This window comes from Sitophilus oryzae, unplaced genomic scaffold (assembly GCF_002938485.1).
Source record: "Sitophilus oryzae breed Bouriz unplaced genomic scaffold, Soryzae_2.0 scaffold_1297_pilon_pilon, whole genome shotgun sequence".
In the NCBI taxonomy this organism is placed as follows: Eukaryota; Metazoa; Arthropoda; class Insecta; order Coleoptera; family Curculionidae; genus Sitophilus; species Sitophilus oryzae.
Window position 1 is genome coordinate 13,837,313 of NW_022145945.1, and position 15,299 is coordinate 13,852,611.

General features: G+C 32.8%; 1 protein-coding gene across 1 annotated transcript in view; it reads right to left on the reverse strand.

Annotated features, from left to right (window-relative positions):
• The window catches only part of LOC115874832 (proton-coupled amino acid transporter-like protein CG1139), a 52,315-nt gene that overhangs the window by 21,483 nt on the left and 15,533 nt on the right, over positions 1-15,299 (reverse strand). The window contains exons 4-5 of the mRNA XM_030890138.1: positions 12,394-12,515; positions 4,622-4,982 (exon numbers count right to left, since the gene is read on the reverse strand). Coding sequence (XP_030745998.1) covers positions 4,622-4,982; positions 12,394-12,515 — 483 coding nt within the window. The remainder of the gene's footprint in view (positions 1-4,621; positions 4,983-12,393; positions 12,516-15,299) is intronic.

A 15,299-nucleotide genomic window follows, 5' to 3' on the forward strand; every position in this document is an offset into this window, starting at 1 on the left:
AGTTATTAGACTAAGATCATAAATTTGAAATGTTTTTTTGTCAAAAGTTCAACAGAAACTGTTTTATCATTATTTATTTGAAGAAAAAATATGATTAATTTAAAAAAATAAAAATTTCCCAAATTTATTATTTCAGTGAAATAACTATCTAACTCAACATGTTTATTTTTCGTCAATAATGGCATGTGTTGACTATTTCCATTAGTAGTGGGAACTATCGAATGAATACTATCGAAACATTCGATAGTTGCAATTCATTCGAATAATTCGATAGCTAGTAAGAAAACATTCGTTGAAAACTATTCGAATAAAAATTATCGAATAGATGCGTCATCTGCCTTGAAATATTTTATTCTAGTAATTCGGCAGCAAAAACCATTCATTTATAAAATTCATTCATTTATAAAATTCATTCATTTATGAAATTCATTTATTGGTCAGGATCGATTATAATAAAATATTAACTGGATTTTAGTTGTCGCCCGGCGACGTAGGTTTGTTTCCGAGAAACCCGACAGCGGTCGGTGGCAATGCTATGAAAGAAGGCGGCATCTTTGATTTTTTGTGGAGTCAGATAAAGATAAGGACACATTATTTTTTTTATTGAGGTGCTAGTATTTACGCAGAAAATATATTATGAAGGGCGCTGTTGCCATATATTGGTATTAGTTGATATTAGCAAAGAACATTATTGTTTGGCTTTAGTTAGTTAGGGATAGTATGTCTATATATTTTGCATTCTTTTTATTAATATTCTGTTGTTACACTGCAATAATACTTGTTATTTTGGATGTAGGAAAATGATTTTTAATGTTTTTAAGCAAAGACTGGTTTAATAAATAATAATAACAGTAATAATTTGTTATACCTATTAACAACAAAATTTAAAATCATTTAATATAAACATTTTTTAAGTAGTAGCAAAATATAAACAACAAATTAGATGTCAAAATTATTTATATTAGATCCTATTTAAAAATAATATAGTCTCTAAATTTTTTGTGTGGCAACGTTGGTTTATAAATAATAATAATTACAGAACTAATTTGTTATATTAACAACAAATTTTAAAATCATGAAATATCAACATTTATTAATTTTCTAAGCATGCAGTGTAATGGAAGGAAAATATAAATAAAAAATTAGAAATCAAAATTATTTATATTAGGTGCTTTATATTACTATTTAAAAATAATATATTTACTTTTACTGGCATTTACTTTAAAAAATAAATGAAATATTTCTTCGCAAAAAACTACATGTAAGAGAATTAGCATAAACAAAATACAAACATCGTTAACTTTTTTTTTAATTGGCACGTGTAAAACTTTCAATTTAATTTTCTCACCCCATAGTTTGAGTTCGATAATCATTTACTTAACCACATTACTTAAATATGATTATTAAGTTCAACTAATTCATATTATTAAAAATTAAAACATCTAAAATACAAATATGTATTTTTAAAATTAATTGTAAGTTCATCTCATCTCTCTTAAAAATTGCTACTTCTCAAAATTACCCAATAAAAAATAGACCATATACCATATAAAATTAAATAATTGAAAGATCGGGCTACGGAAAATCACACAAATTTTCGGAAAAATTTTGACCACCTCCACACGCACACAATCGTCAATTAAAAAAACTACTATTTTAGTATTTTAAATATTTTAATAAACGCAAAAATAGCACACTATTTATACGTCCTAGTTATAAAAATTTGGAAGAACTAATAATGCACTGACGCACACAAAAATCAAACGAATACTAAATTCTAAATTTCATTTATCAAAAGCATTCGATAGTCGCGGCTCAACGATAACCATTTAGTCGCACGGCGAGGTTGTCACATATGCTTTAGTATACAAATGAATGAATGATTTTATTCGAATAAAACCATTCGATAGTTGAAATCATTCATTCAGTAACCATTCGATAGTCTAATTCATTCGATAGTTCCCATCGCTAATTTCCATTCTAAATATCTTGAGAACGGTTACTCGTAGCGATTTTTACAAAGAGATATTTCTTACGTAAAAAATCACAGAGATGTATATTTTTTTACTCAGTAGTTTTATACAGGTACGGACGAAAAGTTATTAAGCTTCAAAATAGTTAAAACACATTGTGGTGGCGCCCTCTACCAGTAGGAGTCATATTGACATCAAAAGCAAATTTCTCATGTCAAAAAACTCCCAGACACGAATTTTCATCTAAATATTGACGTTATTTCAGAAATTATTTGAAAAAAATCGAAATAAAAATAAAATTTCTACATTAAAGGCACATTAAGCACTTTAAAAACGGTCATATTCATTTTCTTCAAAAAATCTGTTTTTTCGCCATTATTTTACGGTAAAAAGTTACAATTTAGTTTTCGAAAAATAAAAAATCACCTTTACAGAGTGATAACTCGACTATTATTATAACTACGGTAATCAGCAAAAAATGAATCGATTCGTTATTCCAAAAGTTTCATTTTTCCTTTATTTGAAGTTCGCGATAAAACACAAGTTTTTCGAATTATTTATAAAAAAATGGTAGAAAAATATGCAGTTTTTAGATGAAAAATCAACATTTTAAATATTAAATATCTCGGAAAATATTAATTTGCTGAAAAAATATTATAGAACATTTTTTGCTTAGAATTCATCCCTTTATCGATTTTTTTCAATTAAAATGAGTGATTTATTTTTCACCTCCGAGAAAGGGTCGCATTCACCACCAGGGTGAAAGCACACATCGCTACACACATATAACTTTTGTTTCTTACATACAGGGTGAGTTTCCTACGATGTTCTCTCGGAAATTACTGGAGATAGAGAGTCGGTTAAATGGGAAAAGAATTGCAGTTTTGTGGGTTCATAAATATGCGCCTTTCAGATTTTTGAAAAATAAATAAATAAATAAATAAATGCCTTTATTGTCAAAAAATTTTTCAATTTGTAGACAAACGTAAACTAACAAACAAAGTAGAAAAAAAACAAGGTACACAAACAAACAAACAAAAGATAATACAAAACATTATATAAATAATATTGTCAGTCTTATTGTTAAAATAAACATTTATAAATGTTTACAATGTCAAAGAACAAAAAATTTAAAATAATATTCAAAAATATTTAGCCAGTTTATAGCAAAATATCAATGACCTCTAAATAAATTAATTTCGATGTCATTAGTAAATATAGCAATAGCAAACATTAGACCAGTGTGTTCAAGATCAAATTCGATTTTCAATTCAAATATAATTCATTTACGACGTAGAAAGCCTTGTCTAGTAAATAAGAGTTCAATGCTTTGCGAAATGAAAAAAATGATGTTATGGATTTGATTTCAAATGGTAGGTGATTGTGCATTTTTTTCGAGTTGTATAATATTGAACTTTTAGCTAACTCTGAGCGTGGGGTAGGTAGATAAAGATCTTGCTCCGCGTTCCTGAGTGGATAAGTGTAAGATGGCCTTTCTTGAGAAGCTGATACATGTTTACGTATTAGGCAAACGGATTCAAATATAAATAAGGAAGGAAGAGTCAATATTCTTAATTCCTTAAAAAAGTCCCGGCAATGAGTTCTGTTGTTTAGTCCTAGTGAATATCGAACAGCTCTCTTCTGGAGCTTGAAAATACGGTCAAATTGAGTCGCACAACACGTACCCCAGAATGGAAGGGCATACCTGAGGTGCGACTCAAAAAGTGCATAATTCATAGCAATTCATAAAGTTCATGGCTTACTAGATATTTCGAAAAAAACAAATTTTGGCTCTTTTAAAAATTGTCCCTAATTCCATAAGCTATTTTGGAGAAAAAGTTTTCCGATAAAAGTTGTAGATAATCACATCCTTAATGATATTCTCTCCTCCGCTTTTTTCTAAAGCCTGTCATATTTGACATATGATACAAACATATGTTTTTTTAAATGGAAACCATAGTTGGCCTTGGATTCATAAAAAGCCCCATTTTTTAAGCTTTTTAGCCATATAAGCTATAATATGTTTTTTTCGAAAAATTAGTTAGAGTTATAAGTTATAGCCAATTCTTATAATTTTTAAACAATTTCACTTAGTTAGCCAGGAAACAACTTCAATCGCCGTTGCTCTCAGAAATGTGAAGCTGTCACATCTAAACATTGTAAATTAAAATAAACAAAAATTGTAAATATGAATTTTTCCAAAGAAGAAAAGTGTGTAGATACTCGCGCATCAATAGAGTGGTTCCAACATGACTTTCATTATGACACCCCCCCCTCATAATGAAGGAAATTTTAAAAATTATTTATATCATAATTATGCAAAATCAGGGATAGAAAAAAGTGGATGCATGGGCCTCCTCGATCACCATTCTAGATTTTTAGTTAAATTAAATATCTAGTAAGCCATGAACTTTTTCAAAAATCTGAAAGGCGCATATTTACGACCCCACAAAACTGCAATTCTTTCCCCATTTAACCGACTCTCTATCTCCAGTAGGTTCCGAGATACCCATAGAGAACATCGTAGGAAACTCACCCTGTATATCTCTATTCACTGTTAAAATTTCACGTCAACCGGTGCGGGTGTCAAGAATTCGGAGGTAATACCCTATTTTTATCCGCGCTTACTGGCCTATGATTGTACTTACAACTCCAACAGATTGCAGAGAAAACAGCGAAGTCCCGAAATAAAGCGGATAATTCATTATAGAGCCCATAGCCGGCCTGTCGCTGAATTTGGGCAGGCCTTGGAAAATGTACCAGCAAACCACTCCGAACGTGATCAGAGTGATGATGTTGGCCACCACGGAGAACGGCGCCAGCAACTTGAGATTCTTGACGCAGAGGATGAGCAGGAACGGTACGAAGATCATCGTCATGTAGAGGTATAGGCTCCACGGCGACGAGGTGTAGACGTCCCCGACGTACTTCAAGTTCTTGCCAACGAACACGACGTACACGCAACAGGTGCCCACCTGGTAGAAGATGAGGAAGAAGTTGGTCAAGGCCCTGCAAAAAAACAAAATCAAAATTTAAAAGTTTCGCCTCCTGATCCTCTAAAGGACTAAAGTTTAATTTTTGCAGGTGCTAGCAGCGGCGTGTCGTATAGGGGGCCAGGGGGGGGGGTGGATGCCCTCTCCGCCCCTAGGGGCTTAGCGCCTGTGACGCCCTTTAAAAAAAATTAGAAAAACTAAATTTAACGCAGAAACAAACGATGCCCTACCGTGCCCTTTGCTCTTCAAGATAAAAAAATGACGTATATATTTCTCACATTTTATTTTTGTTTTTTAATGTTTATTTATATATGAATAATACGGTAGGCGTATACGTACGAAAGTTTTCATATGGGTTTTGAAACTACGCTACCGCTAGACCATTGTCTATAAATAAAAATACAATGGCTAGACATAACGTTGCGCCGGCGCCGCCAAAGAAGAAGACGAAAGCAGTCGCGATGAAAATAAATTCGGGGAATCACCGACCGAAATATAATCGATTATAATGAAGTGCTGAATAAAATTAATATATTGTCTAATCACTTGCAAAAGGTTAATATCAGCTTATCTACAGCTGCTCATATGATCACTGCGGTAACTAAAGATCTCAAATCATTAAGAGGTGAAAAATATTTTGAAAATGTTAAAAAACAGGCTACTATTTTGGTAAATAAATGCAATACGTCAACATCATTTGCCACAAAAAGACAAAGAAGAATAAAAAAAATGCATGATGAAATCCAGAATGATTACCTACATCAAAATTCTGAAGATACTTTCAAGATATCAGTGTTTTATGGTACTTTAGACATTTTAACTGGTAATCTAGACAATCGGTTTGAAGACTTCCTTAATATATGCCAAAAGTTAATTGTTTTTGGATATGGATGTCAATGATGACAATTTAAAATGTCTTATGGATCTGCAGATATTGTACCAAGCGGATGTTAAACCTTCTTTAGTTGAGGATTCGGTTGAGGAATATAAACATTTTTGCAGTTTATTAGAAGAAATTAATGCTGATGACAACAAACTTGCACCTGACGAATATTTATCATTTTTAATTTCCAATGACCTAGAGTCTTCATATCCATCTTTATGTGCATTACTGAGGATTTTTTACACTATAGCCACCAACAGTGCTGGTGCAGCACGATCTTTCAGTAGATTAGGAAGAATTAATAATTACCAGAGGTGCACCAGCACACAAGATAGAACCAATTACTATATTTATCACTTTTCAGTATTGAAGGTCGGTCAAGTTTGCCCCCCGTATTAGAAGAAATTCAAAAACAAATATACCACTATTTTGCACACATTTTGCACAATTTTGCACACCAGAAATGATATTTTGCACACTTACCTAAGAGAAACCAGGGCCGTTTTTTAAACGGGGGGCAAACTTGACCGTTCCCCCCCATTTGTTACGAAATTGATTTTTTTTATGTACATCGATTCGGCTAATTTTGCACAATTTTGCACACCTTTCTGACGAAAGTTATAAGCGGTTGAAAATTTGAAATCCCCCCCCCCCATCTGTGACTAAATTGAATTTTGTTTATATCAAACGAATCAGCTAATTTTGCACAATTTTGCACACCTGTTTTTGAATTTTGCACATCATCCTGATTAAAGTTATGAAGGTTTGAAAATTTGCAATTTCCCCCTCATCTGTCATGAAATTGAATTTTGTGTATATCAAACGAATCGGCTAATTTTGCACAATTTTGCACAGCTATTTTCAAATTTTGCACACTCTCCTGGCAAAAGTTATAAGACTTTGAATATTTGAAATTTGTCCCATTGTGTGTGAAATGTCCCATTTAAAAATACATAAGTATGAGTCATATTTCGAAAATGATAGATCTCAGCGACGTGAAAAACTGCACGGAACTTAGATTTCACCTTTTCGATAATTTATAGCTTGCATAGAAGAACATTTATGACACTAAAGATTCTACACACAGATTTGTCTTAGCCCTCTTACTTCCTGAAATACTTACCTGGCAAATTTGAAAATTTTGCATTTTTCGAGAACCCTCATATCTCGGTTATCCTATACTTATCGAAAAGTATGGGTTCCGTACAATTTTCCACGTCGCTGAGATCACATCATTTTCAAATATGACTCATACTTATGTTTTTTAAATGGGACAATTCACACACAATGGGACAAATTTCAAATATTCAAACCCTTATAACTTTTATCAGGACAGTGTGCAAAATTCGAATGTAGCTGTGCAAAATTAGCCGATTCGTTTGATATAAACAAAAGTCAATTTCGTAGCAGATGGGGGGAAAATTGCAAATTTTCAAACCCTCATAACTTTCGTCAGGAAGGTGTGCAAAATTCTAAAATAGGTATGCAAAATTGTACAAAATTAGCCGATTCGTTTGATATAAACAAAATTCAATTTCGTAGCAGATGGGAGGGAAATTTCAAATTTTCAAACCCTCATAACTTTGGTCAGGAAGGTGTGCAGAATTCTAAAAGAGGTGTGCAAAATTGTGCAAAATTAGCCGAATCCATGTACATAGAAATAAATCAATTTGGTAACAAATGGGGGAAAGGTCAAGTTTGCCCCCCGTTTAAAAAACGGCTCTAGTTTCCCTTAGGTAAGTGTGCAAAATATCATTTATGGTGTGCAAAATTGTACAAAATGTGTGCAAAATAGTGGTATATTTATTTTTGAATTTCCTCTAGTATGGGGGGCAAACTTGACCGACCTCAGTATTCAAGCAGACACAACCCAGGATCTAAATATAGACGAAATAATTGATTCTTTTAAATCGGTTAAAACAAGACGCTTGCATCTTTGAAATAACTGTTTTGTATACTAACTTTTTCAATAAACAAATTTATAATTAAAAAAAAGTTTTCATGTAGTATTATTATTTCAAAAAAGTTTGTAATTTATTTGATCCTTTAGTGATCATTGCGCCCCTTAAGGTTTTCGCCCCCTCCGCTCTTTTATCCACGACACGCCACTGGGTGCTATTAGTGATGAGCAAATGCAAGACCAAGACCAAGGGAGTTTAAGTACAGGGTGGGCCAAATTGGACGCTTTTAAAGGGAAACATTTTTCTATGAAAACTAATATTAGTGTCTGGAGCTCAATTCACGTAATATTTGACATTTTTCATCGTTTTATCCACATTTGACTATAAGATACCTGAGAAATTGCGATGCTGCCAATATGTGCTCAACGCGTATCCAGGAAACGATTCGCACCGAAACAAGAATACCAAAATCGACTGCTTGGCGTTCCGTTAATCGAATACTTTCGCTTACCGCTTAGAAAGAGTATGTACAGGTACAGGGTGGCGCCTCTCATGCGCCGCGGAGCCTCCAAGGAGAACGACAGTTTGTATTGAAATGAAATTTTGTGAGCATATGTAGGTTAATTCAGAGCTCTTTTTAAAAATGTAGAGAGTTCTACAGGGTGTCCCCAAAAAAAGTTACATATCAAAGTTTTGTTTTTTGTAATGGAACACCCTATATATTAATTGATTTTCGGATTCTGGGAAAAAAATAAAGGTGAGTCTTATATAAGAAGTATATGACTAAAATGTAAGGTTTTTGACAAATTTAATATTTTCTAGAAATAAAGAACAATTTTTAAATCACAATAAAAGCTAATTAAATTGGAATTTACCCGGTATAGCCTAATATATAGTTAAATTTACTATTGTACTTTAAATAAATTAAAACGTGATCCAAAAAGTTATACAGGGACAGACAAAATTAATATTGAACATTGATCACCTTTAAAAGCATGTTACTCTTGTATTTTAAATGGAACACCTAGTATATTATTCCGATATTCAATGGAGAATGCATGTCTCTTGAAAATACTATTAAGGTTGCCTACCCCTCAAACAAAGGTTTTCCTAGATATTTTCATCTAAATGATTTGATCTGATCTCCAACGCTTACGTCGAAGTAGCCCTTAGGGAACGGAAGACGAAATGTCAAGGTATGGGAATACCCATTGGGGACAACACACTATTTACCCCGGGCTTTGCAGACGATCAGGTCGTGATTGCGCAGGACTCATACGATCTAGAGTTCATGACTAAGAGGCTTTATCAAGAATACAACAAATGGGGACTTCAGGTTAGTCCAAAGAAGACCGAATACTTAGCTGTCAATTCTAACGCTTGTTTTGAAGTATTCATTAATGATAACGTCCAGATTCAACAAGTAGACAAATTTAAATACCTGGGTGCTACTATCAACAACGAGGGTTTGGGCAAAGTAGAAATACAAACCCGAATTCAGAAGAGCAAACAAGTTATTGGATGTCATAACAGCCTCTGGTGGGACCGAAACTTGTCTGCAACAACTAAAAAGAGACTTGGAAGAACATTGGTGGAGTCAGTTCTTTGCTATGGTTCAGAGCTATGGACTCTGAGTGCAGACGCGAATTGCAAAATCCAAGTTGTTGAAATGGACTACCTTAGAAGAAGTGCAGGTATATCTAGGATGGAAAAAAAGACAAACATCGAGGTCAGGCGTATCATGAATGCATCGAAGGAAACAGTACTAGATCGAATCGAAAAATCCAGCTTAAAATGGTTTGGACATGTTCTGCGTATGCCGGAGAACAGGTGGCCAAAAAGAGTTTTTCAGTGGGGTCCCCAGGGCAGAAGAAAGAGAGGTAGACCTAGAAAATCCTGGAACGGAACGGTTACGGAAGCAATGGAAGCTCGTAACCTAGAAGCTGATGACGCTCTAAATCGAGATGTGTGGCGTAGGGTGACGGGAAGGCAGCAATAGGCTGTAGTTGGAAATGAGTATTAAATTATAGCAACATAGCTGTCTAATTAGTCCAACTTTAAAAACTAGTTATCATTTTGTGTCAGTTAAAACAAAAAAAATCAGAGATTTGCCGAAAATGCAAACTTATCCTGCATCAGAAAGAATTGATATGATTCTATTAGTTGGTGAATGTAGCGTGTATTCACATTAATATTGTTACGTTTTTCGTCCGAGTTCATACGGGTCCGCAACAATAGAATACTTAAATGCTCCTAATTTTATCTAGTTTGGTTTTTTATTGGGATATTTTAAAGAGTTTTGTCCACAACATTAGAGATTTTATTGTAGCTGCTTTTCTAGGTAGAACTCCATATATGCCTTTTATAATGGAAAGATCCTTTGAAAAATATAATCATTTTATGCAGTTAACAGGAAAGGAAGCATTTTGAGCATTTGATTTCATCTAGCTAATTTTTGTCACATAATTGTAAGTTTATATCTAGTTTTAATTCTGTAATAATGAAAATATGTTTTAAACGTGTATGTTTTTATTACCGTTGAGTATTTTACTCTACAATCTTTAATTTTTGTTAAATTAACAGAAGGTATATCACACAGCCACCCTAGATTTTTTCAAATAATAAAGATCTACTGACGCAAAATCATGAAAATTAAAAAATCTAGGAAAATCTTTGTCTGAGGGGTAGGCAACCTTAATAATATTTTGAAGATATATAAATTCCCCATTGAACACCGAAAAAATATACTGGATGTTACGTTTAAAATAAAAGAGTAACTTGCTTTTAAAAGTGACTAATGTTCAATATTAATTTTGTCTCACCCTGTATAACTTTTCGGGTCAAATTTCAATTTGGTTTAACATACAATGGTTACTGTAATTAAATATTAGGCTATACAAGGTCAACTAAAATTTAGGTAGCTATGATCGAAATTTAAAATTTACTCTTCATTTTCACAAAATGTGAAATATCTCGAAATTCTTACATTTTAGGCATATGCTTCTTTAATAAAACTCACCTTTATTTTTCTCCTACAATCCGAAAATCAATTAATATATAGGGTGTTCCATTAGAAAAAACACAACTTTGATGTGTAACTTTTTTTGGACACCCTGTATAATTCTATATATTTTTATAAAATGCTTTCAGTTACCTACATATGCTGCCAAAATTTCATTTTGATATAAACTACCGTTCTCCTTGGAGCTTCTGCGGCGTATGAGAGACGTCACCCTGTATATAAGTAGTATGTCAAAGTTCCAGAATTTGGGCCCTGGACGTCGCGTTGTGTTGTGACAATTTCAATTTCATTAATAAAATTGCCGAAAAAATGTTAGCATGTAATTACGTAGTTGTTCGGTGCAATACGAGTCAATAACTGAACTTTCCCGGAAATTACACTCTCGAGAATCAACATTTTACAGCCTCACAGCTTCTCACATCGATTTGATCAAAGGCAAAAATGGATTCAAACTCGAAGATACAAGTGAGACAAATGCACGATATGATTCTATACTAATTAAAAAACGTTATTGTTAAGTGCACTGTTTACGTTTACTTAGTAATCGAAATGGTAGATTATTCTTTTATACTTTTGGTGCCGCGCATTTGCCAAGTCATTATTAAATTATTACTGTCTAATATTAGACCTATTGAATAAGAAGACTAAAGGAAGGAGCATAATGCTATCCATGTATTCATGTATGGTGGGCGGAAAAAGCACTCTAGGGTGGGGATCCTTGACAGTTCTGTTTGACGATTCATTTGACATATTTGAATTTGATTTGAAATTTTGTAGATTTGTCAGTCTTTACGGAGCTTATTTTATGTTATTTATTATTTATTCTACTACTGATAGTTGTATAAAAGTAGTAAATCTAGATGGAAATTGTGGCAGAACTTAAATTAACAGTGACACTATCGCGATTTATCGAAAAAGACTCTAAAATAGTTGGTTGTGTAGCGTGCGGTAGATCTCGGCAAAATTGAGTAAAATAGTGGAACAACTTTTCGCTAGTAAGTGACTATATAATATACATACGTGTAGTAAACCGATCATTTATGAAATTCACTTAAATTAACTAAATTATATATTTTTCTTGCATTTTAGCTTTTATTTATTACTTGTCAAAGATTAGATGTCAAAGAATTTAAATACGTTAATTTGACTTTCCTGCTTCAGTAGCGTATCGGATGTTTGTGTTAATAAATACTTATTATAACTTATCTATTTTTATTAGAATTATATATTTTTATAACAATTTTAATAACTACCAACCTTTATTCACAACGTAAAATAAAACGACAAATTATTGAGTCTACCCCACGTCTACCCTACATCATAGTTATACATTTTTTAAATAAAATTAGAACGACAGTGATAAACCGGAATTTAAGTCGGCCCTATTTGAGGCCCATTGCGGTGTACCTAAGATTTTTGATATGCTCCTTCCTTAGTCTTCTTATTCAAAGATTGGTACTAACAATTTATAACAAAATTGTTGAATAGGTGCTTAAAGAGAAACTAAATACAATAAACTGACTTGGTTTTACATGAGATCTCACAATTTTTTATAGTGAAAAAAATTGTGTTGCGAGACATTTTTTTGACATTCTATGTTTTTGATGAGATAAATACTTACGGTGCATAAGGAGCGAAGCATCTAAGGCACTCTGGACCTATTTCGCAAGCTACTTTCATGGATTCTGGATAGGTAAGCAAACCAACCCTCACTTTCTTGCATTCTATATACTGGGATTTTGCCTATAAATTATTTTTAACCATTTAAGACGATTATAAAAATCTATCGAACAATTTAAACATAAATTTACCAAAAAATAATCACAGATATATATCAAATTATAATCGAATTTGATTTGATATAGAAATACGAATAGTTTTTATTGAAAATGATCCCGTTGTATAAGGTACCTATATGTTACGGTTAAGGTACGATGTCCGGTTAATGTCGACATTACCCGGTTAATCTCGACAATAACACACAACAAAACACCTATACACGCTTGACCATATTTGTGACAACCGTGCAGTAAAGACATTTGTGGTATCATCTCTATTTTTGTACGAAATGATACGAACTCGCTGTCCACGACCTAAAAATATAATTTATGTCTATACACTCCACCGTAAGAAAGTTATTGGCATTTATTAATTGTGGAAACCTGTTCCACAAATATTATAATTTTAGAATGTGTATTTGTGCTACCACAAATACCTTGCACCATAAAAGTGTGTAATATAGATACCACAAATATACAAATTTCAACTTCCTGTGAAAAGGACTCCACAACTATTGTCGAATGTGAGTAATTATCAATTAACCTTTTAATATAAAATTTTTAGTAATTTCCGTGTAGCTACGCTGATTCAGAATTAGTGTTTGTAAATGCTACATATTGCTATTTGGAATCAATATTTTCGTTCAAGCAGCTATATTATATTATCACATATTTACCGAAAAAAATCGTAACGTACAATACGATCGAAAAAAAAACGGTGTCAAAGACGGCTGGGGAATGACAATCAATAATTATTATTATGAGCGAGGTCAAGCCCTAGATCTCCATTTACTTGGCCCGTACTATTCTCTATTTTTTCATGGTGCTTACTGCCAATTGACTTTAAAAACGTTGTAATTTATTTTTATATTAGTAAAAATTATTTTTTAATAATGTAATTTAAAATTCGAGAAAAAAATACTTTTTTGGAAGTAGATTTGGGAGTCTGGAAACATTCAATCGTTTTTTAGATGTTAGAAAATTAGTATTAATTTTTGATAAGTTTTATGTCAATTTTTAGGAACTGGCGTCTAGAGATTGACCTCGCCGAAACTAGCAACTATTGTCATTCCCCAGGCGTCTATGACGCCGTTTCTTTTTCGATCAAACGGTATTTCTAACCCATTGTTCACAAATATTTAGCCAATACAACTAACGATATAAAAAAACTTTCACTCAGTGTAAGTAGGATTTCCAATTATTTAAAATCCCGGAATAAGAACCTATAATCTCGGAATCGCGGGGATCAGAATGAGAAATTTAATCTAAAGAAATATTTAATAAAAATGCAGCTACATAATAAATCAAAAAGAAAATGAGGAAAGAGCTTTATTAAAATAGAATAAACAAAGTAATTTTCCATATGTAGTTAGTAAAAAAAATTAAAATCTTGTTGCAAAAAAAATATAGCAAACACGGAAATATAACACTTAGATATTGACGTTCGGCTTACAACGCTTTCAGATGGAGCGGACCGTCCGCGCGGATGTTTTTTCAAGATAGCTCATCCGGACGGAACATATGCGATCCATGTGAAATTATGTTCATTTAAATTCATGGAACTGGTGGACGGTCCGCGCGGACGCTCCGCTCCATCTGAAAGCCCTGTAATGGAACTCGCGGACGGTACGCGCGGACGCTTCGCTCTATCTGAAAACGCTGTAACAGCGCTTTCAGGACTCAGCGCGACCGTAAGCGCAAAGCGTCCGCACGGATATTTTTTCAAGATAAGATAGCCGTCGACGATCTCATCCGGACGGAGCATACGCGCGACCCATGTAAAACTGTTCATTTGAACTAGTGGAACACGCGGACGGTACGCGCGGACGCTCCGCTCCGTCTAAAAGCGCTGTTAGTATAAATAAAATATGATATTTGAAAGACTAACTCGAATCATTTTAGATTGGGCATTAAAATTTTTCGACATTTTCGGAATCCTGGGATTTAATATCGGTATTTCGGGGATAAATATGCACCGGGCACCCGGTTTGGTAACCCTAAGCGACCGACTATCATATCATTTAGAATATGTTCGGGATTTTCCTCTCGGTACATTTTAATATGTTATGGTAATAATATATAACTAATATACAGTATGTCTCCGGATTGTCTTTACAAGAGGAAAAACATATTTATTATTAATATTTTGAGAAAAATGCATTCTTAATAAAAATTTTTGCTTGTTCTAAAATGGTTAATCCCGTTTGAAAATGATAAACATGAAAATATCGTTGATTTTTTCTAAGCCCTAAAAATGAAACCGAGTTTTTATGGTAATATAATTTAGATTTCATTCTTTGATAGATGGGTATTATTAATTTTGGTTAATGACATATGTTTTGCTATTGTTAAGGTATCACATTTTCCGATAACCATTATCATCCTTTCCGTAGCATTCAACTAAATAAATTTTGTGTTTCTTTATCATTTTAAAACGCAAAAAATATGACGTTAATTAAAATTCTATCAATAACAACAAAGAACGAAAACCATAGAAACGCGTTTTGATTTTTAAGACTTTCAAAAAATTCAACCATATTTTCAGTTTTTTTTTTAATTTTCTCTAAAACGGTATGGAAATTTGGAAAAGTATAAACGGGATTAACCATTTTAGAACAAGCAAAAATTTTTATGACGAATGCGTTTTTCTCAAAATATCAATAATAAAAAAGTTTCTCCTCTTGTAAAGACAATCCGGGGACCTACTGTATAATTAACCTTTTAATAATATATTATGATATAAGGGTGT